The 24,090-nt window shown below is 40.1% G+C and overlaps 1 protein-coding gene across 1 annotated transcript in view; it reads left to right on the top strand.

Moving 5' to 3' along the window:
• Positions 1 to 24,090, top strand: part of DNAI1 (dynein axonemal intermediate chain 1) — a 139,090-nt gene that overhangs the window by 33,057 nt on the left and 81,943 nt on the right. The window contains exons 10-12 of the mRNA XM_040089974.2: positions 5,512 to 5,599; positions 6,349 to 6,466; positions 8,662 to 8,705. Coding sequence (XP_039945908.1) covers positions 5,512 to 5,599; positions 6,349 to 6,466; positions 8,662 to 8,705 — 250 coding nt within the window. The remainder of the gene's footprint in view (positions 1 to 5,511; positions 5,600 to 6,348; positions 6,467 to 8,661; positions 8,706 to 24,090) is intronic.

Genomic DNA, 24,090 nt, shown 5'->3' with positions numbered 1-24,090 from the left:
CCTTGACAGTTCTTGAAACAAGCTTCTTACTAGGGGAAAAGGAGTAAAATGGAGCTGTGCATTGCACTGAAGAATTAGGAAAAGCAAGACGTGGTTTCGCAAAACAAGATAGAGGCAGCCAACAGGAAAGGAAGGGAGATAACCAAGGATTTCAACAGAAGGAAGGGTGAGAATTTTGTAAAGAAGATGAATGAGGGAATAGAAGTAGGAATAATAGGAAGTACTTGACTGGAGACTGTGATGAAGAACTAGAAATCTCTCCATGTTCCACTCACTCAAATGGAACAAGAGGGGAATGACTGTGCTACATAAAATAGCAATGATACAACTTTTGGAACTTTTCCTCTGGATTTAGTCAAGGTAGTACACAGACCATGGATAATACAGAATGCCAAAGTGGAATGATATGAAATTTGCTGAGCTGAAAATATCTGGAAGCAGAGATAACTAGGCAGAAGTGTTGTATCTGCCTGTCTTTCTCTTCCTGTACCATCTGTTTATGGCTCTGTTTACATGGAGGATGCTTAACGATCTTAAAGGTCTTTTTCAACCCAAATGATTCTATGATTCCACAGTCCTGACCCGGAGACATGCTTGGTCTGATCCTTAACGCTCCCTATGTTCTTGAATTAATTTAGAAATTACAGTATCTGAGGCAGAGCTTAATGTAATTAATGCAGGCTTGCTCCTCTCACCCTGAGATGGTAAGGCATGAAACCACAAGTCTGACATTAAGGATTTTGAATGAGTCTATGCAAAGAGGGGTGGAGCAATGTGATTGGATCATAACAAGGACATGTTGTATACAAGAGAGGTAAAAGTGTTACCATCAGTCTGACCTTTATCAGCACATGAGGCAACAGAATTAATAAGGAGGAAAAAAATACAGAACAGGGATTAAATATGAAAGGGAATAAAATAGCACATATTTACCAAAGGTAGACTGTGTCCAAATAATCTCATCTCTTTCTTTAATGAAAAGCAAGTTTTGTTTTTCTTGAATAGGGAAAGCAAAGGAAAGGTAATCTAGCTGGAATTCTGTAAACTATTGCTCTACTTCCATTAGGCAATTATTAGATGGACCAGAAAACTTGTTGATATAGCTTGGGAGGGACTGGTGGAGTGGAAGACTTCATTTTGAAGTATGAAAACAATCTTTGGTAAGGAGCAGGCTCACAGTCTGTAATGACTGGGAGAAACATGAGTGTGTTTCTCCAGCAGCTCCATGTTGGCTGGGGAGTAGTGATGTGGCTATGAGAGACAAGTCCTTTGCTGGAATTTACCCCGTGATGTATTTATCACAGAGAAAATATTTATGTTATGTAAGGTGGGCTGATACCTTTTCAGGAGTAGAACAGGAATATGTGATTTGGATCACTGCTGTTCAAAGATGCTTGCAAACCTGCATAGATATATATATATGGAATATATAAGAAATTGAAAACTTGAATATACAACACTAGAAAATCTTAGCATGTTTGTCTGTTAATGCAAAGGTAGGCAGGGACTCTGATTTGAATAACAGAGAGAGAGAATTACTAAGGAAGAGGATAGTGTCAACAGAAATACTGATGATGTCAGCCAATTAGAAATGTAAAAATTAAAATATAAATTAAATTAAATTAATTGAAGTGGGAAATTAAAGCAGGAATTTTCTGCAGTGGAACAGTCTCTAATCTCCTCTGAAACAGAGGTTGTTGATTGTTGTCCTAAGAAGTCCAAACAAAATTTGTATTTAATAGAGAAATGTGTATTCCTGAATTATGTGAGGTTCTGTCTCACTTGTTGATATCACAGTAGCATTATTCCTGTCTGAGGTGTGCCTGGTGAGACAGGGTCACAAATATCACTTGGAAGCTCTTGGATGATGGCTACTATTATTTTTCACATAACAGCTGAATTTAGAATGCAGTTAACTTTCATGTTATTGTTTACCTATTTCTGGTCATCCCAAGGAGTGCATGAGTTTTTACTGACTCCCCTGTCTTCAATTTTTTGTTTGCAGTTTATCAGATTTAAAAGCAAAGAGTGAAAATGAGCAGATGAGTACAGTTATGAAATTTAATAACTGCTTGACATGATTCGAGCTGGGGGACTTTATTTGGGATTTACAGTTGGTGTTTGCATTCAGGTGTTGGCTGGGCAACAAATGACAACAGCCCTGTACTGTGCTTCTTTCTTTAGGGACTATTCTAGTTGCACACCAGTTACAGTTGCAGTTACACACCAGTAGAAGCTTTTTTTCATCCTTCAGTTTATGGGAGTCACACATTGCAACTGGCCAGCTGCTGAGCATCAAGTATGAGGCAATTAGTGACAAGGAATTCCAGAGCAAGACCAAGACATTTTTTCCCAAAGTATTAGTCCATTATGCATCTTACATATGATTCAATTAACAATATTGCTGTTCTAAAAATAACTTATGTACAGAAACAAACAAAAAAAAGTGTTATCCTATGAGGTCTCCTTGCATTTGGCTAGCTAGCTCAGAATTGGCCTAAAGTGAAAAAGTGTGTTTCAAAAAGAATTTTTTTTTTTTAAGGAGAAATTAGGCCTAGCACTTCCTCTGAAGATTTATTTCAGCAGCATACAGAATAAATAAATTCTGAAACAGGACAGGATACAAAGAGAAAATAACTTACTCTCATCCACTTATAATGTCAAAAATGTAGCCATGGATGTATTGTTAACAGCATAGCTACCTGATAGAAAAGCTGACTAGCTGACTTAAAACTTTTTTGATTCATCTGGAGAGTTTCCTGTTTTGCAGAAAAGAATCAATAATATATTGTTTCTGCATTTACAAAGGTTTTGTTTGTTTGTTTGTTTTGCTTCTTTTTGATTTATAGCCTGCTTTCCACTGACCCCCAAAAATAAAATTGTGGAATCATAGGATCATAAATTCATGGAATGGTTTGGGTTGGAAAGGACCTTAAAGATCATATCATTTCAACCACCGTACCATGGGCAGGGACACTTCCACTAGACCAGGTTTCTCAAAGCCCCATTCAACCTGGCCTTGAACACTTCCTGGGGTGGGGTGTCCACAGCTTCTCTGGACAACCTGTGCTAGTGCCCTAACACCCTCACAGTTAAGAATTTTTTCATAATATTTAATCCAAATCTACTATCTTTAATTTTAAAACCGGTGTTCCTCACCCTGTCACTATACTTCCTGATAAATAGTAACTTCCTGTATTTCCTGTAGTTTCCCTTTAGGCACTGGAAAGTGCTTTAGGGGCTCCCTGGAGCCTTCTCTTCTCCAGGCTGAACAACCCCAATTCTCTTAGCGTGTCTCCGTAGAAGAGGGGCTCCAGCTCCTGATCATATTCATGGCCTCCTCTGGACTCACTCCCACAGGTCCCTGTCCTTCCTGTGCTGGGACCCCAGAGGTGGATGCAGAGATCCAAGTGGATGTCACCAGAGCAGAGCAGAGGGGCAGAATCCCCTGCCTTGATCTGCTGCCTTTCTCTGAACTTGGTTTCAAGTTCTACTTAATTTTTTCTGGGACGGGAAAAGAGGACTGCGCACATTACTGGAGGTGTAAGGAAATCATGGCTTTATAAAGAATGTAACAGTTTATAGATTTTTTTTTTTTTCTCTTTTGTCCTCTCATCTCTGTGTAGCCCTATTAATTTTATGCTCTTCAAATGTGACTCAGTCTCCCTTGAGTGTCTGCAGAGCCCAGGAAAGAAGCAGAGGGCTGGACACACATAATCTGAAGACATGTTCCTAGTTCTGACTGTGACTTTGTGGTGTAGTTTGGTCAACCCATTTCACTTTTTCTTTTCATATTCAGGGCCCTCTCTGAGCTGTGTCAAGGATGGCATGTTTCTTTCTAGTGTTGTCACCATGAATGAAATCTTATGTGCTGGCAGCCATCAGTTCATAGCAGGGGTTTGAAGATTAAAGGCTTTGAAACACTGATGGGGCTTTGGGGCAGCAGTAGTGGATGGGGTACTTGGAGCAGGTACTTGGAGCAGCAAGCTCTCAGACCGCTTTGGATCTGCCTTGGCATTCTGACATCATTGCACAGAGCTCTGATGACATCATATTTATATGGTCCAGCACTGTGGACTATCGCAGTGTCCCTCATGGAGCAGCGGCTCCATCCACCCGAGCTAGCCCAGCACTGTGATCAGACGGGGCACACTCCTCTGGATCCTGGGAACCAGAGGAGTAGCTAAGGGGGCTTTCCCCTTGTCATGGGAGAGACCATGCCGAAGACAGAGAGGAAGGAGTCTGACTTAGCTGGAGGGCAAATTCCAAGGTCTTTATTCAGTCCCAGATGGAAGGTCCGAACTTCAGGGGAGCAACTCCAGCAGAGTGCCCAGGGCAAGGAGCTCTGGGCTTAAATGCAGGGGAGGGACTAAGGGAGGAGACAAACCAATATCCAGTGAGGGACAGGGTGGGAGTGGAACAGGGTTGGAGGGACATTTAAAGAAACAAATGAGAACATAAAGGGAGAAACTTCCTTGGCTCCTGCCCTATTACTCGATATCCTTACCCAAACTTTCTAGAAGCCAGGAGGAACAATCGAATGACAGGCAGGGCCCGTAGGAGGGGACTGGGAGGAATATGGGAGGATTGACAGGGAAGAGGGGCAGGGACAAACCTTGGAACATAACATTTCCTCAGGAGAACAGGGGTTGCGGAACAAACCATTATAACAAAAAGAAATAACATAAAATACAATATGAAAATAAATAACACAGAGCACAATGCAACAGTGGACTTTCAAGCTTTGTCCTTCCCACTGCTGGCCACCCAGGCTTCTTGTCCTTTTTAGCTAGTCCAGTTTGGATTCCACTAGTGGTCATACATACACACGCAGAGTATAGACAGCACACTCACAAAAAATAGTTGAGAATGGAGTTTAGTGAGCTGTGGTGATCAGCCACAAGGCTCGGTCAGCTAAGCGTACAAACCAGCCACCTACTGATGGACAAACAGCCCCTGCTGGGCTCTCTTTTCTTCTCTTGTACATGGATGTGTGAATGGATCAGGTTGGAATTACCCAGTGATTGACTGCAGGACTCCTAATTCCTGTGGCGTTTACTTAATGCATGAGACCTTAGAGCTCTCCAGGTAGAGATGACTGAGTGCTCATGCATGATCAAACCCCTCTGATTTCATCACCAAATCTGATCAACTGTTACACAGAGAGATGGGGTAGGAATCATGTATGTCCTTTTAGGCCATCCTGTCAGGAGTTACCTTGAAAGACAAGACTCTTATCTACCTTTATGGGTAAGTACCTGTATTGAGCTAAATCAGGAACAAGCACTGAAGTTATTGCAGCTCAGGTGTGGATGGCATCTTGCTAAATTTATAATAAAACAATTACTTCTTTTCAAGTGACTGTATCATTAGGTGCTGGTAGGACACATTTCAAATTAAAGTGTATTCAGGATCAAAGGACTCAAGTTTTTCAGTCACATGAGGTCTGAGGCACCTGTAAAACAGACAGGAAATACATTTTCATTTTCTTCTCCTTTCTTTTCTCTTTAGCATGTTGATTCTCTAAGCAAGGTCGCAAAGGCTGCTAAAATAGCGGAACGGATGGTGAGCCTGAACACATTTGATGATGTTGCACAAGGTATGGCCCACCGAGAGGTGCTTCTAACTCAAGTCTGAAGTGTCAGTCCTGCAAATAAGTATGTACAACCACAGCAAGGACAAGACACAACAGAACAAAATAGAGAAACAAGTAAAATTATCAGGTCTAGGAGTCTGCTGACTCACACAAGGCAAGCAGTACATCAGACCATAGGCATGCAAAGAGCATGCCGCATTAGCCCTGCTCTGATCTGGCTGGGAACAGCAGGTCTGGTGAGCACTGCCCTCCCTGCAGCACGTCCTTCCCTCAGCAGGTACTTCACTCCTGGATGCAGGTGCTGGTGACAGCAGGCAGAGCAGAGCTGATCCCTGCTCACATACTAACCAGGGCAGCATACTCAGTCTTGATGTCATTTTGCAGAATCTGCTCAGCTTCCTCCTGAAGGGCCATGCCTAGCTCTGAGAATGGCCTTAGCTCACATCTTGCTCTGGACTTCTATTGTCATGTTAATCCTTTGTCTGCTGATCATCAGTTTGATTTTTATTCTTCCTATGTGTGTGAGGACTTCGTAAAATGCATGTAAAGGGCTGAGTTACTGGTTTGGAGTCAGGACTTAAGAACTGAGACAGATTTTACACTAACAATTCAGTTGTGCAGAGGGTGTGAGCATAATGGATCGACTTTTAAATCTTCCCTGACACTGAACTGTGATGATTTATTTCCAATTTATATACTGGGACCTTTTCCTTGAAAACATATGTATATATTTTGTTTGTTTGTTTGTTTAGATTTTAAATATTTTGAGGATGCATCAGATGAATTCAGAGGCCAGGAAGGAACCCTCCTCCCACTCTGGAAGTTCCAGTATGAAAAAACCAAGAAACTTGCAGTTACTGCCATCTCCTGGTAAGTATCTTCATTCCAAATTTAATCTCCACTGTTGTGTAGGGGATCTTATGAGGCAGGGCTGATTTCTCTGGGAACACGGGTTTGATTTATTACAGTAGTCAGCTGCTTGGGCAGCACTGAAATGTGCCTGGTGCTTCTGGTTGCAGAGAAAATTGTGCAAGGCTGAATGTGACAGGCTCGTACCCTTCAGCAGAAACTGAAGGCAGAGCAGGCTCTGTGCAACACTGAGGAAAAGTAAACACAGTTAGCAGAGCAAAGAGGAATCCTTTTTTGGAAAACTGGGATAGGTGTGCCATGTTTTTGAACAGTACACTCTGGGAATCAGCCCTGCACAGAACAGCCCCCAAAAACCTCCTATGTGCTTGAGAGTGTTGACTAAACACTTCTTGAACTCTGTCAGGCTTTGTGCTGTGATCACTATACGGGGCTGCTCTAGTGCCCAGCAACTCTCTGGGTGAAGAATCTTTTCTTAAGATTCGATGTAGCTCTCTCCTGATGCAGCTTTATGCCATTCCCTTGATTTCTGTCACTGCTCACCATGGAGAAGAGATCAGTGTCTGCCCCTCCTCTTCTCCCCACAATGACATTTTAACTGCAATGAGGACTCCCCTCAGTCTCCTCCCAGCTGAATAGACCAAGTGACCTCAGCCACTCCTCAAATGGCTTCCCCTCCAGACAAGAGAGGTATTTGTGTCTGGGATCTTGCACAGTTCAGTGCAGTAGACATTTCCTCTGCAGTCCACTTTTACATATTTGGTCAGTCCAAATATGATCATGATAGTTGCAAATACTTGATATCTGATTCTTGCAAATTGACTCTCTTTTGTTCTGAGATATTATTGCTATGCTTATTACTGTGAAAAAACCCCACTTACCGGTAACACAAATGAGTCCTTTCACTTCTTAATGTGCTTGATCCTCCTCAGAACTGGCTCGGTTCATGCACTGCATGAGACATACCTAGTCAGGTCCTGCCCTGTGCTCCCCTGCAGTTAGGCCTCCTCTTACTTGTCTGTGTGAGCATGTTTGTGCCTTGACGAGGAGAATCTGTTGAGACATAGAGCAGGATTGCTGTCTTCTGCCTTTCAAGCCACTGTGCTATTATGTAAGAGAGTATCAAGCATGCCGTGTGAGAATTAGAGATAATAGTAAAAATGGGAAGCAAAAGTGGGAGAAAAAGCATCTTTAATAGGTAGCTTTTATTGCTGTTAAAATTGTCTCCAGGAAATTATAACAGAAAGATGCCTCTATAAACTCCAAATTGCTTTATGGAATAAGCTTTTCTAATTCAATTTTTATTCTTTCAGTTTTAGCAGTGATGGTGCATTTAGTGAAAAGAGCAAGAGCATTAGGATGCCTAGGTATTAGCCCAAATAGAAAAGGAGAAATGAAAAGAGAAGTGGGTTTATTTTATCTATTCACAGTAGCAAGTCAGAGAAAATACTCATTTGATAATTTCCACATATTCATTTCATGTATTTGTTACCCATTGGTTGTGCTGTGTGAGCTTAGGGATAGCAACAGTACTGATCTTTGTCCCATGGAAACCCTACCGACAGTAACCTACCACCCACAGAAGAGGTCATGGAGAGGGTAGATATTTTTCAGGTAAAGGGACTTCAGAAGACATGGTAGATGGCTAATTACTCATTATCAGTATTTGCTGCAGGAAATGCACTCTTCACTGGGTCAGAAGGGAATTTCACTTCCTGATTTGTAGTTGTGATCATGAATTTATGAACTGATAGCTGTCTTTGGAAGCATCTCTTATAATTTAATACCAGGCAGGGAAAGTGACTTTATTGATTTAGAAACTCTTTTAATTCTTGCCACTGGAAGATGGGAACCAATATATTCCTGCTTTTTTGCTTTCCTCAAAGATCTCATTTTTAAAAGTAAACTTTCCGCAATTATGAAATGGATAAACCAAGAAGTGCTGGAGATTGACATGTCTGTCTTTTTATCTTTTACATCTATTGTTTTGGTCGTCTGATGTTCTGCTTTTCTGTGCATCATTAGTTTGGGCAAGTTAGTCACAAATTTTACTAATGCATATGGTCAAATGGCAGAGCCCTCAGAGTGAGTACAGTCCTGTGAGAATGGACTCTGAAGTTAATGTGTGAAACACTGCATTGCTGTGGAACTACATGGTTAATAATAAATGCAATCTTATATATATTTTCTCATTACAGGAATCCAAAGTACAAGGACCTATTTGCAGTGGGATATGGCTCTTGTAAGTATTAAATGCAAAAGAATCATTGAAAGACTTAAAATATTTAACAAGTGCTCTGAGATCAATTCAGACAATCCTCTGAGGCATGGATTGCATCTCATAGCAAGGACTCACCTAATTTCATAGCAATAAATTGAAATTTAACTCAATACAGGGATTAGGCCTTTCTATTCCATGACGTGAACATTCAGAAATATATAGGCATAGACACCAATTATTGTAGGACTAAACCAAATTTAAAACAGGATAATGTGATACATATTGGAATTGCTGAACTATTCTTCCTTTCTTTGTGGTCTGGAGAACAGAAATATTAAAAATATTAAATTATATTAAAATTATTCATTTCATTATTAAAAATATTAAAATATTAATATTAAAATACAAATGTAACAGTACAAAAAAAAACCCACCCAAAAAACAAACAAACAAACAAACCTCCCCAAGCAAACAAACAAACAAAAATCCTAGAAACCCTAGAGTCAGAATACGACCTGACACCCTGTTGGTCAGGGTGTTGGAAGCAGTCCAAATAAGTCCTCCTGGAATAAGAGATGTGGTTCTGTTGAAGTTGAGATGATCCTGTAGAAGGTCCAGTGGCAGCAAGAATAGGTCCAGTCTTCCTCTGGAATCCAGTGGAAAGCAGGCTGCCTGGTGTTTCTGAGTTTCAGTTTTTATCTAGGTAGGAATGGTTGGCTTCCCCACTGGGTGGAGCTTCTCACAATGGGATGATGTAATTGTATCAATCATGTGGTGAGCCTTAATGGCCCATTAACAGAAGATATCCCCCTGGAGGGAGGATGGCTTATGGAAGAGATAAGGAACATTGCTCCACCTGGTTTTAACAGCTGGCCCATTAGCAGAAGGCACCCACCCTCTCCCTCCTGGAGTTATGAGGAATGAGTTATACAAGAGATAAAGAAAACACCTCCCCAACTGGTTTCAACAGGTGGAAAATAGAATATGCATTTTTGGTTACATATTGCAACCCAAGACAAGGGATAAACCACCTGATTCAGTAAGTTGATAGCTGTGAGTTACTGGAAGCTTGAGTACATACGAGGGACAGATCTGTACTTGCTGACGTTCTCAGTTTAAACAATTACTACATATTGGTGTAAGATACTTGGCTAGGTTGGCTACGGGAACCTTTGGTATCATCCCAAATATATGTATTCATTCTTACGTCTTTTTCTGTGCTCTGACAATGGAACCACATGGGTTGTCTTCATTTATATTGGTAAGGACAGTGCTCCACTTGCAATATTGCAAAATTTCATTTTTACTTTCAAATTTACATTTTTCTTCTGACTTTCACTCCATCTGAGCTCTGGAAGTGTTCTTGTTAGTTTGCCAAGAAGCCTAAATTGATTTGACACTCTTTAATTCAGCAAGCAGCAGCTATTCTGAAGAACAGATTAGAATCAGCTTTTGCAAAAGAGAGCATCGTGTGAAGTGCTTAGGATGTCCTTGCCTTGTACAGCACAGCAAAATCTTAGTGTTTTTACAACCCTGTGCTGAGAGAGAAAAGGAGCAGTGCCCTTCCACTGCCCTGCCAGCCAGATAGCAGAGGAGAGATACCAGCTCAAGGAAGGTAATCTCCCTGCTTAACCTATTCAAGCAATTGTTCTAATTTCATACGCTTTGTACAGTAGGCAAGACCAGTGTGCTTTCTGGGTTGTGCAAAAGTATGTTAGTTCTGCCAGGGTCCATTGTGCCATAGGCAAAACAGAGATGCAAAGGGAGGGAGACTCTAACTCAGTGGCTTACCACATAAGTGGACAAGAGAGCCAGAAATCGTCTTATTCCATTTTTATAGAGGACAGAGGGCATAGGGACCGCTTGTCTCAGCCAGCTGAAGGCAACTAACAGCTGAGAGCTGGGTCTCTGCTCTAGACTCCCCTTTTAGTTAGCATGGAGGGATCAGCACATCCAGAGGCCATCCATCCTGATGTTCAAAGGAGGAGCTGAGTGGCTCTCTGGAAAAGTTGATCCCTCTTCACAACTGAGCCAAGGTAGAGCACCCAGCTTGGGTGCTTGTCTCTTAGATGACCAAAGTGAGGTGAGATAAATCCAGCCCAGAGGAAATGATCCTAGAGTCACACAGCTGGAATATCTTTGGGTCTAGTGTGGCTATAATTACATCACCAGTCTTCTATGCAGCAGGCATGTGGGAGCACTGCCAAAATACAAGTAGCGTATTTGTCCTACTGCCCAGAATGTACTTTCTGAAACAAAAGATCCCTTGTTTACTGTGGGTTGACACCACTCCAGAGTGGTGAGTGCTTTCTTTACAGAGAGGGCCCTAGGCTCTCTTTTGCTTTTGTACCCTATTTCTGCAGTCTTCTCCAGTGATTTATTTGGATGGAGTTTCTGAGGCTAACGGTGTTTCTTTGGCATGAGACAGGCTCTTCTGAACAAGGAAATATTGTCAGCATAATTTGCAATTTAGAGTTTATGCTGCCTGACTGGAACTAATTTTTATTCCCATGAGGAGGAGCTGTCTTTCTGGTTTTGTTTTTGCATAAATTAGATTGCTGAGTTCCTGGCTACACTGACAGCTTGCAGTGCAGGGTTCAAAGAGCCTCTAGTGGGTGTTGGCCTTGTGTTCTGCCTTGCTGGGAACACTACGAATACAAGCTCAGGTCTTTGCCATCACCTCAGTTCATGTTCCAAAAGCAATTGTGCCTCTGACAGGCTTCAGAGATGGCTTTTTATGTGCAACTCCAACTGTCAGCATAGGAGCTGAGTAGGGAAAAACATTGTCTCTATGGCCAATCTATTTTATGCCAGAGTTTCTTTGGATTCAATGAGTGTAACTTGCCACTCACAAGGATGTGTGAAGAGTACAGACTCACACACAAAGCACTGGCAATCTGAGGTATTTGGCAAAGATGTCTGCTCAGTTCTTCACAGTCTGAAATAGGGCTTCATGTAGTCAGAAGCAAAGCATGGAAAGATACATATTCTGTTCTAGCTTTCCAGTGTAAAATCAGCATAAGTAATGCTGGTACAGGATCCTTACACTGGTGTGATTGCATCCAAAGCAAGAGTAGCTGCAACTTTGTGATCAAACTATATCAGTGTCAAATCCAGACCAGAGCCTTCATGGAGATGAGCCAGCTCCTAGTAGATATCCTGAGGCTCCCTGAAGCTGAAGAGTAATGATGGAACACAGACCATGGAACAGCTCTGGTTACATTTTCCTATAACACAGACGCAGGTAAATACAGGGAGATGGGGCATGCTTACTGGACAGTCTTGTATTTTTCCATTTCTCAAATAAACTGCCCAATGACCATGGATAATCTTTTATTTACTGCCCTGCACTGAGTGAGGCTGAAGGTTGGTCACTGCAATAAGGATATTCCCAAACAGGACATTCTTTGGGTGCTTCAGAACAAACAGAGAGAGGAGAAGATGAACAAAGTGGCTTTTACAGCAAGATACTGCCTCTTCTTGTCTGCCTCTCTACTTCATAGGCATTTTCAGAATCAGGCACTTTAATTAGATTAGAATCAAGAAAATGAGGAGTAAATCTAGCTCGCTCACAGAGTGGAAAAGTAATTCTGCAGGGACTGAGAGGAGATATGCAGAGATAGGCTGTTTACCTCCTCTTTTTCTACAAGACTCCTCACTTCCCTCTATCTAGAAAAAAATTGTGGAAAAAATAATTAGTAGTGAATTCCCAATCCACTACTCACTCAAAAGATCTAATAAAAATTAAGGTGAGCTTCATGTTACACCACTTAGATTTGTACACAGTCTGTTTCAAGCCTCAGAGAACTGTTCTAGGCCAAATACTGTGTTTCCTAGCAAAATATTTTTCAGCCAAATATGAATTTGAGAGACCCAAGTAAGGTGTCAAAGAATCATAGTGTGATTTGGGTTGGAAGGAACATTAAAGATTGTTCAGTTCAAATCCCCCTGCCACTGGCAAGAGTGCCACCCACTAGACCATACTTACTGCTCAGGATATCAAACCAAGCCTTGAGCACTTCCATGGTTGGGACATCCACAGCTTCTCTGGACAACCTGTTCCAGTGTCTCGTCATCTTTACAGTAAATAATGTATTACTAATATTGAATCTAAATTCTCAGTTTAAGAAGGTTATCCCTTGTTCTGTCACTATCTGCCTATGTAAAAAGTCACTCTTCATCTCTTTTATAAGTCCCCTTTAAGTACTGGAAGGCCACAGTGAGGTCTTCCTAGTGACCAGCTGTCAGCCTGATGTAATCCCATTTACTATAACTCTCTGTGTCCTATTCATCAGCCAGTGTTCAGCCACTGCATGATGTAATTATGTATCTGCCTGCTGGACATTTTGTCCAGAAGGATATTTAGGGAGCCCAGCTCTTTGATACATTAGAAAATCATAAAAAATAGAACAGAAAATAATTTCAGAAAGTTATTAGTCCATCTCTGTGCAAGATAATACTTTATTTAAAACATGGGTTGAGGTCTAAACTTAGTCCATCTAATGATGATTGCATTCCTGTCATCATTGATAGCATAGCCCTGTAGATGACAGGCAAGCCTTGTGACAAGGATGGAAATGTATGTTTGAGAAGTAGAACATTAGAAAGTCGAAAAACTCTGATTTAACAGTATAGGCTGTGGGCTCAAGAAGGCACAGTGTTACAAAATGTGGCAGGTGTTTTCTTGGGTTTTCTTCTCTGCAGTGGTAGATTTAAAGGATGTGGAACATAGTCTAGAATGGATTTACATAAAAAGCTGCAGTTAAATTTGGCATTTTCTGATGGATGACCAAAGAACTTTAACTAAAAGCACCAAGAGGATTGAATACGGCTTAAAAAATTCAGATCTTTGAAACAGCTCTCAGAAAGTCTCTTATAATAAGTTTATGTATTTAAATTATATTCCCAGGACAGGCAGAGAAGACTCCTGGGAGCAGAAATCCCTATTAATCTTTTTCTAAGCTACATGAGTTTGTTTTTATATTGGGAATAGAGATTTAAGACCTTGGCAGACAGAGAAAAAACATTTTATATTGCTTGGATGAAATTCTTTGTCTAGTATGAGTCTGTGTGTACATGCAATTCATGTGAGGGGACTGCTCTGGAGAGGAGGGGCTGGCATGTCCCCAGTCACATTAATGGCCTGTATGCTGGGCCATACAGCACTGTCAAACTTTTTAGACCCCACAGTGAAGCTATTGAAGTTTTCTGAGTCAAATACTACAAAAGGCTGATATTCATGTGGCCCACACACCTCACTCAAAGAGAAGTTCATGTTGCAGTCTGGATTCTGTTTGCTGATTATATGCTGTAACACATTCCAGCTTTGGGAAAATGTCTTCATGTTCGTTCAGTCACGTCCCCAGCGTGCAAGTCGATAAATACACCTTTAGTGGTAAACGACCCATGAGGCTCACTCTTCTTTTTGGTAATAGGATTGAGAACTGCATTGTACCACCATAGAGTCTGAGTTGTTTCCTTTTGATTGTGAATGTATTTTTTATTGGTATTTTGGATATTTATACTGTAAATTGAAAGGCTGTCCCCTTTTGCAAATGCTCGTGATGCCAGTTATTAACAGTAGTTGGTACAAAAGTTAGTGATATCTAAATATCAGTAGTGAAATTATGTTGAGGAAAAAAAAGATATTCACAGAAATAAAACATAATGATTGCATAGTCACCAGTGATTTTAACTGATTATATTTAAGTTGCTACTGTAAGGAATTATTACAATACAGAAAACAAGCATCAGTAGAATAAGCAGCGAGAAGAATGAAAAGGGAATTTGTAAGTCTTATTTGTGAATTGCTGTAAAACATTTGTATGGGCACTGAGTATCCCCACAATCAAAAAGGAACATCCAGAAGGATTTGGGCTTGCTGTGTACTAATTGAAGAGTGCTGTTTGTGCTCTGTGACTTTTAAAAGCTGAAAGGAATTTTCCGTTAAGACATTGTATTAATTAAAAGAAGCTGCTGGTGAATAAAATAGGAAATAAAATGTAGCAATCAGATGTCTCTTAGGAAAGCATATCAAAAGCCATTAGTAACTAAAGCTAATCTATTATTTTATCCATGAAATCACTGCTGACAAAAGTTTTGATGAGACAAATATCTGGGAGGTGTCAAGAAATGGAACAACCATTCAAAGAGCAATTTATATCCCTTTTGTAGCAAAATCCAAGGCATCATTCTGTGTTACGGTGTTCAAAAAATTTCAGCTGTGTACACATACAGAGGGCAGCCCTATTTTCAGGAGCAATGATTTTTAAAAAGTTTTGTGTAGAAACCCCAATGCTGAACTTCATCAGAGTTCCTTGGATCTGTAGAGAAGAGTTGCAAAGGAACTGAGGGGGTGAGAGGACTTTTATGTGCACTTTTTAATTTAATACTGAAATAACTACCCTGGAAAGGTGTGCTCATCACTGGTGACTTGCCAAGAAGAAGGGTGACAAATTGGGAAGAGCTTAAAAAAGAAAGAATGATCTAAGAGCATGGTGGGTGACCTGGGAAACAAATTTAAATAATTCAGTTTGTTCAGCTTGTAAAAAAAAAAACTTATTAAGTAATTGGATTGTGGTCTGTTAACTTCCCTGTATTGGGAAGGCAGATCATGTAACAAAGGGATCTTTAATCTGGCTGACAAATGATGTAACAAAATCAAAGAGAAGCTGAAGCTACATGAATCAGTCCAGACAATGTGTGACTCTTAATAGCAGATAAGCAATTAAGAACAATTGATTTTGGCATGTGGTAAATTACCATCTTCTGGAAAATGTAAAATATGGAAATTTTAGATATGATGTTTGTTCTCTGAAGTTTTGGTCTGTTGCAGATATGATTTCTTCATTTAAAGATTTAAAGCAGTGAAATCTTGTGTCCTTGATATCTTATATTATTTATGAGTCTGATTTATTCACTCTTCTGACCTTTTTAGGGGCTTCTTTCTGCACTGCCTCCAATTTGATGCTTCGAAGTTCATTTGCAAAACATTTATATCCTCCCCTGTGGTCTGACAGTTTTTGAAATACTTTCCTAGTGGAATCAGTGTTAGAAATTTAAGCCATCATACACCCAGTTTATTGAGATAATCAATTGTGGTCAATTGAACATAATTACACTGAAAATAACTCTTTAAAATCTGTTTTCCAAATACCAAATATCTTACCACATATGCAGGGAGAGAAAGGACCTGTCTTTCTATCAAAGAAAGACTATCAGCTGTTAGTAAATATAACCTAATAACCATAATACATTAAGTGAATCATATGAAAGATGAATTTCATTTGAGACTCAATTACTGATTTGTAATATAAATTCTGTGAGCTTTGCCTGTTTATTTTCTGAGCCTTAACCTTTTAATACATGTAATTTTCAATCAACTCACAATATTAACTTTTGCTGTAGTGTTTTGTTATGCATGAAGTAGTAAAGAGCTCTGTTGGCGTGTTTGGGAAAAAAGATTTATTAACAGATTTTCTAGAGCCTGGGGATCAAAAGAGCTGCTGAGCCATCCTATTGTGTCTCCAGTGCATTGCAACCCATTAAATTCCACCCACTTATCTCTCTGTGTGGCCCAGTTAGTTTGATTCGTGCTTTTTTATCCACAGGAGACAAAATATTTGTGTACCATAGAGTCTTACCTGTTCAATAGAACTAGTCTGACACCTTTCCTTTCTTAGCTTTGTCTCTGGAAATGGCTCCATTTAAGTTACCGTGGGAATTCTTTTCTTAGCATTTGCAAAACAGAGTCCAAGGATAGACAGGTTAACTCTTTTTGTCATTGATGTCAAGGGAATGAAAGTCTGCCAGAAGACTTTCTCACCATCCATACTGAGAGTAGGAGAAGATGGTCAATAGATACTGAGAACAGACAAAACGGTTCTAAATACCCTCTCTTAAAAGGATCAGTTTTTGCTTTATTTTAAAAATTTGTTTCCTCCCACACAGATGTTCTTCTGCCTGTGTTCTATCACATAAACACTATTTGCTTTTTTATTTTGTGCTCCCTCCAAATACTAAGGTTACATTTTTACCACAGCTTGACTTTTCCATAGCAAGAGTTCTGGAATCTACACCGGAGTCTAAGTAGCAAAAAATTTGTCAGGCCCTGAGGCTGTAGTGGTCCTGATCATCTTCACAATTGTATCTTCTCATGAACAATTGGATGAACCCGGGCTGCCCGCAGAGCCTCGGTACTGCTGGCTATGTTATTGTGCTTGGGTATCAGCTCCCTATCTCTTAGTGAGTAGCAAGTGATTCCTGCAACCAACCCTGACACATGACCTATTTCTCTGATAATCCAATGCTTAGGTCAATAAATAGCAAAGCAAAATCTGGATAAAACACAAGCCAGCATTACTTAACTGTAATGTATTTACTCATGCCAGACACTTAACTATTTTCCCTTTTCATTCTGTATTTTAAAGGGCTTGGTTTCCCTCTGTTTGCTTTATATTTCATAGTTGAAACCTTGATATGGGGTACAAAGCAGATTTCTTAATTTTAGTGCTTTGACTTGTATCTAAGAGATAACAGTCGTAAGACCAAAGATCCAGCCTTCAATTTGTTCTTTGCATTAGATCTCCTAAGATGAGGTTTGGTAACTTGTATAGATTCACAAAAAATAATTATTTAATTTTTTTAAAAAAACCTTACAATAGTTCAAATTTGTATGTCACTTTCTTCAGAGGAATTCCAGAGAGTCCATGTAAGGGAAAACTCAATTAATTGATTGGTTTAGCCTCCATAATGCTCTATAAGTTAACCAGGAGGCATAAGATCTGTTTGGGACTTGTGCAGGCACATGTATTAGTTTAAAGGAGAGTTTGGTATGCTACAGATTTGTTCTGGTTGCCTCCCAAGAAAAGGCTCTGGATCCAGTGACGTCGAGAGGTTTTTCCATTTGCTCTGTTTGTCAGATGCAGCTGTGGTTGTGAAATCAGCCACACAGATAAGAAACACTATTAGCTCTGTAAGGTTTATTTATCAGTGAATGCATACTTTCCTATGGTTAAGAAGATAGAAATTGTTAAGAAGGTAGAACTATTGTTAATCTGTCATGACCATGGGACTGCAGCCACTGTAGTGAAGCATTGCTGTTGAAAAACTCGATCATATAAATAATTTTTACAGAATTCTGTTATGATTTTTTTAAAGGTTACTGTTGCAGGCTTAGATACAACTGGATGATCTACATTATTCAGTTGCATTCAGAGTCTTTCAAGCTAAGGATGTACTTCAGTGGTGAATCCCTGTGTGGTGGCTGCAATTTGGCAAGTGGTTCCCTGGGAATAGGAGGGAGATTTCAGGAGTCTTCTTGGAAGAATTACATGGAAACAGGTCCTGCAGGGAAGATGAGTCTGAGAGAGTTGGTTGATATTCAAGGATCACTTCTTCCCAGGCTTAAGAAAAATGCATCCCCATGAGGACGAAGTCAGGCAAAGCAGATGAGAGGCCCTATGTGGATCATTAAAGAACTCCTGTCATTACTCAGGCATAAGCAGGGAACACAAAGGAGATGGAAGCAGGGAGGGGCCACTTGCGCTGAATATAGAAATGTTAACAGAATAAGTAAAAATGAGACAAGGAGGGCCAAGGCAATCTGGAATTAATTCTAGCCAAGGATGTCAAGAACAATGGGAAGGTCTTCTTCAAATACATCAATAACAAAAGGAAAACAAAAGATTATGTGGGTCTGTTACTTAATTGATGGGGGAAGTTGGTAAGGAAATTCAGGCAAGGCAGAATTACTGAACACCATCACGTCTTCACTTCATTCCTGACTAGAAGAGCTCTCAGGGATCTCTGACCCAAAAGATCAGCATGAAGGAATGTTGCAAGCAAGGGTTTCCTTTGATCATGTCAGAGAACACTTAGGCGATCTTGACAGGTACAAGTCCCTGAGCCCTCATGGAATGCATCAACAAGCACAGAGAAAACTGATGGACACTGTAGCAAGGTTGCTCACAATCATCTCTGACAGGTCGTGGCAATCATGAAAGGTGCCTGAGAACTGGAAGAAAGTATATTTCACCCCAGTTTTCAGAAAGAGCAAGCAGGATGACCCAGGGATCTACCAGCTAGTCAGCCTCACCTAAGTCCCTGAAAAGATGGTGGAACTCCTTGTTCTGGAGGCTGTGTCTTACTGCATGGCCGACAAGAAGGTAGTCACAAGTGGTAAGCATGAATTCACAAAGGGTGAATAATGCTTGATCAACCTGATTGCTTTCTGTGATGAAACAGCTACCTGGATAGATCAGGGAAGAGCAGTGGCTATTGTCTACCTCAACTTCAGCAAGACTTCTGTCAGTTACACCCTGGAGTCATGTTATAGTGTAGAAAATAATCAATAAGAATGCATATAATAAAGCATGCAAAATATCCTCTGTGCATCTTCTCTATATGCCTTGATCTGCCTCTTGCTAAACTCCACACAGCCACCCGTAAAAGCAAGTCTGTGTATGTAAATAATTTTTGTTACATACCACTACAGGCAAAATATCTCAATATTTGTATGTAGTAACTTAACAAGTATATTAACTAATAGTTGTTTCTTTTCATAGATGCCCTTAAAGCAGTTCTTTAGTCGGAGAAAAATTAACAGCACAGAGATTGATGGAATGCCTATCTTCTTGTCTATGATAAAAATCATATATTTTAAATTGTTTTGCAAACAATATAAGGATTTATGATGTCTTCAGCAGAGTTATCTGACATATGAAAGTGAGAAAACAGGAGGAACTACAAGTGGAAACTGTAGTGCTTATAAGCATTGGGATTTTGTCTCTCAGAGAGTATGTAAATTCTGTTTGGTAGCTAAGAAATTTTTCCCTGAGTGTGGCATGGTATTACCAGGTCTGATAATTCAGAGATGACAAGCCATTATGAGATTAGTGATTAATTGACAGACTATTTCTTTTTATTTGCCATTAATAACTTCAGGGTGGAATCTCTTTGTGTTAGTCTCCTTTATTGCCATGAGGGCTAGCAGTGTTTTGGACTGAAACAAAGCAGAAGCAGAACTTTGTTTAAAGAATAGAGCTGAGACTTGAAAAGAAAACTTCCTGATATTGGAGCACTCCAGATATCAGGAAACTGGCAGCCCTGTTTCAGCTTTTGTCTCTCTCCTTGCATGACCCCCTAAGCAGTGTCACTTCATGAAGGTAGAGGCAGCGATTCCCAAAAAAATGGAGTTATGTGACCTTAGTAAAATCCCAATGGGCTTGGGCCTTTGCAAATCTGATGACTTGCAACTTTTACGTTTCATGTATCCTGAGAGACCAGCTCACAGCTCCACTTTGATCCCTAGAATACAATAGGAAATTCCCAGTAAGTCATGGGTCTAGTCCACCTTTGCTAGTTTGTTGCTCCTTGTTTTGCATTTGCTTCCTTTAGTTTGCACCTCAGTTTGTCTGTAATGAGCTTAAATTGCTCTTGTGGCTGAATTATTTATGTCTTTTAATGTAATTTTCCAAATTTGTATTTCCACTGAGAAAAAATAATTAAGTTTTGCAAGGGCAAGTTTGAAATACATTTTCAGATTTGCAAAAGAGTTTTCAGGATTTCCACCCAAACCACAAGCCCCAGTGGGATCTTCTGTAGATATTTTAAAGGCACCAGAGTTAACTTCTTCCTAAATGCCTCTTGTACTGCAGGATCTCTGACAGCCTCTAATCCTTCCAGGCTTCACAGCATGCTCTGAAAATTGCAATTTCCTTTTCTTCTTCAAAACAAATTCTTATCATTTCTTGCGTATGGTATTACAGCTGACAGCATGAAGTCCCAGCCTGAATATTAAGACTGTAATTCTGTTTCTTGAGTTGTGGTACAGTGTATAAATTCATTCAACCGGACTTTCAAGGTGGGTGCCACCAAAGTGAAATCTCAATTAATTTACAAATGACAGTCAGTTGGGACCATGTCTGTGTTGAGCAGCAGCTGATTCACTTTTTAACAAGCCATCGTTTTCCCAATTTGAATTCTTTGAATCATCAGCTTTTCTCCAAGATGCACTGGGTGGTATTTGCATGATTAATCATGCATTTTGTCTTTTACTTAGCACATGTATTTACATAACTGCAGGATTAGTTAAGAGAAAGGGCAGAATGTGGGTTCCAGATGAAGTGGAAAAACTTTGACAGTGAAGTGTTTCATCAAACAGCTGTAGTTCAGAAATTCTGAAAGCCACATGTCTCAGATAACTGGGCAGTGAAAGCTTTCTGCCAGTTGGGATGATAAGGGTAATACCACTTACTGGTATTTTCGGTGTTGAGTAGGATAGGTCATTCAGGCAATTTCTATAAAGTACTGCCGGACTGTATTCTGATTTCATGCCTAGGTTTACTAGTATGTCTGGCTATGAATTATATCTAATTTCTGTTCATTGGGAAGGTATTTGATGGTGTCTGCCTTCTGCATTAAAAGATAACATTTTTTCTTGTTTATTGAAAACAATTTTTTATTAGCATGTTGGTTTGATTTTAGCCTTTGGCTATTGCAGTGTTGGTTTCATACAACAAGTGTGAATTTTAAGAATTATATAAAATTGGGCTGTAGTGGGCTTCTAATTATATCAAGAGAGGCTTGATTCTACCTGATGGCTTTTGACAAATGTGTGACACTTTTAAATCAGTGTCTTAAAACTCAAGAGGACAGGGCCTCATCTCCTCTTAAGCAGCTTGTCTCAGCATTCTCAGACTCACTTGCTGGAGCAAAAACCTGCACAAATGCACCTGGCACACCTTGCCAAAGGACTTGTTATAGCTCCAAAGCTGAAATTCAGAAGTACAGGGACAGACCTTGGACTGGGAATTAGATGAGAGATTTCCCACTTCAGCCAGGTAGGCAAGTAAGGATGCATCCTTCCTGGAGAAAAGCCTCCTTCCCTGTGGCTGGGCTCCAGGGTTATTTTAATTCCTTGTGTGGATGTGCATGCACAGCAGCTGGAAGTTCACCACAGCCCTACTGATGTCCCTCTATTAGGAGACAGAGTCCTGGAAGGGAATACCTCTTCGAAATAGGGTTCTATTAAATAGGGTTGCATTAAAACATCCATAGAGCAGCATGTGTATTTTGCTACCCCTTGGGGAAATTTTCAAAGGACAGTGAGTACCAGGGAAGGAGGATTCTTTCTGACACTGAGAACTATCCCTGTTTTGACTGGAAAAATTAGGGCTGAGGGTTTACATAAATACTGAAGATGCTTCAGCACTCTCCCTTTTGTGTGCTGTACAGAGATGGAGTAGAAAAAGTACCCAGTGTATACTCTCAAAATTGTGGTAGCTGCTGTCAGTCACTTGTCTACAGATTGGTTCTGTCTGAATCTTGATATTGTATGGGCAGAGTCACTCATGTTGTGTTTGGTGTAGTACCACGTGTTCATGGTGGCTGGCATCACCTCTGTACTATAAATAGCCCATTAGAGAGTAGCACAGTGTTAATTCTTGCATGTGTTCATACCATTTTTACTGGCTTTTTCTAATCAAATATTTACAAACAATCCCATTTTACTCTCTGGCATTGTGAGGCAGCTCCCTGAAGGAAACCATTAATTTTCTGCTGTACGACATTGGTTGATTAGAAACTTTGTGGAGGAGGAACTGTTATGAAAGCATAGAAACGAAAACAGCAACACTCCTGCCAAGCACCGTAGCCTGTTGCTTTCATTCATCAGCTGGTTTTATTCATTCGTCTGAAGGAATGCTAGTGAATGCATCTTGTTGGAGAACTACACAGGCTGTGAGGCAGCGCTCACTTCCTTGCTGTCTTCTATCAGTATCCCTGTTCCCAACACCAGGGGTCAGCTTTATACTGTTAATTTGAGGCCCTTTCTGCTCTAGCTATGGCATCTAGCCGTTACAAGATACAAGGAAACCAACGAGAAGTTCCAGCCCTCCTCCAGATCAAACATACTTTGCAGGAAGTGTTAAGGTACTTATGTATTGGGTAACCTGTATTGCACTTTTCCCAGCAGAGCTAATTTCCAGTTGCCTTTCTCTTTCATCCAGGAGCTGCAATTATCTATTTGTTGTTTAGACTTGCTTCAGAGCCAATGGATGTGACAGCTCCTTCACAGTGACCTGGGATTGCAGAGTGGGCAGGATCTCTGCCTGCCTGTTTTAGTTACTTACACAGTCTTCATTGCTGTCATATCTGAGGTTCCTTTCTGGCTTGAGAGTCTGTGTCTTTCCAGATGTGGTCATGCAATGCTGCTTTACTTCTTAATGATGAAAAAACTAAACCAAGGGGCTCACAGAAAACATCAAATACCCAGATCAGCATTCATCTCTCATCCTGTAGAGCAGTCCTAGAAACAGCAGGCTCTATTCCAGCAATTCCCATAGAGTGGAAGTGACTCTAGAGGCATTTTTTTCGAATAGGTTATTCAACCCTGATTGCCGCTTTTTCAGACTTCTGCCATCACATCATGATTCTGGAGAGCCCCTGACTTTTCCCAACCATCCAACTCAGCTGTCTTTGCTGGTCAACATTCAATCAGACAGCTGGGTCACCAGGTAGCTTTAAAGACCTAGTCCTCCTTAGATTTATTTTAGGAATTGCTAGTTATTTAGATTAAGTGTTACATAAATGTAATGTCAATATCAGTACGCAGAGATGGCAGTGTCATTTAAAATTATTGCATTTTTTCAGATAGGTCAACGACCACAGGGCCGCTGGTGTGAGAACACAGAGGAGGGACTCAAAAATGGCAGAGGGAAAGAGAGATCAGCATTTTTAGCAGCCATCCATGGTTAGATTCGTTTGTGTTAGTCATGAAACTGGACTTGAAAATATTTTCCTATCTTGGTATACACTCTGAAAAAGAAAACTTCCAGCTAAACCTGTAAAAGCAGTTGCAGAAATTTGTGTAAGGGGGTCTGACATGGAAAGCCCTATGCATTCATTTACTCTCTTACTTGAGAGTAGTAGGGGGAAGAGGCGCTACTTTTGTGTATGACGCTGGTGAGATCTTCTCTGGAATGTTGTATCCAGCTATTAATAGTTCAGTCTTCAAAATGGATGTTAAAATTGAAAAAGATTCTGAAATGAATCACATTATGACTTAGGTTTGAAAACTCTGCCTTACAATTAAATTCTTAAACAATTCAACTTGTCTTGTTAAGGAGAAGATTAAGTAGTGATTTGATTACTGTCCATTAATTACTTGAAGGGAAAGGAAGGAGATATCTTATAGAAAAGAACTCTTTCATCTTACTTTTTCATCTAGGATATAATCTAGCAACTGGAAGTAGAATTCAGAGATCTCAGAAAGCTGGAAATGAATTTTTAATGGTGGAAGTGATTAAGCATAGGAACAAATAAAGGATTTATTCATCACGACTATCTTCTCTAGTCATAGAATTTACAAATCTACATTGAACACATTCCATCATTAATTCTAGCA

The sequence above is a fragment of the Hirundo rustica genome, chromosome Z (assembly GCF_015227805.2).
Source record: "Hirundo rustica isolate bHirRus1 chromosome Z, bHirRus1.pri.v3, whole genome shotgun sequence".
Classification (NCBI taxonomy): Eukaryota; Metazoa; Chordata; class Aves; order Passeriformes; family Hirundinidae; genus Hirundo; species Hirundo rustica.
This window is presented reverse-complemented; position numbering and strand designations above follow the sequence as displayed.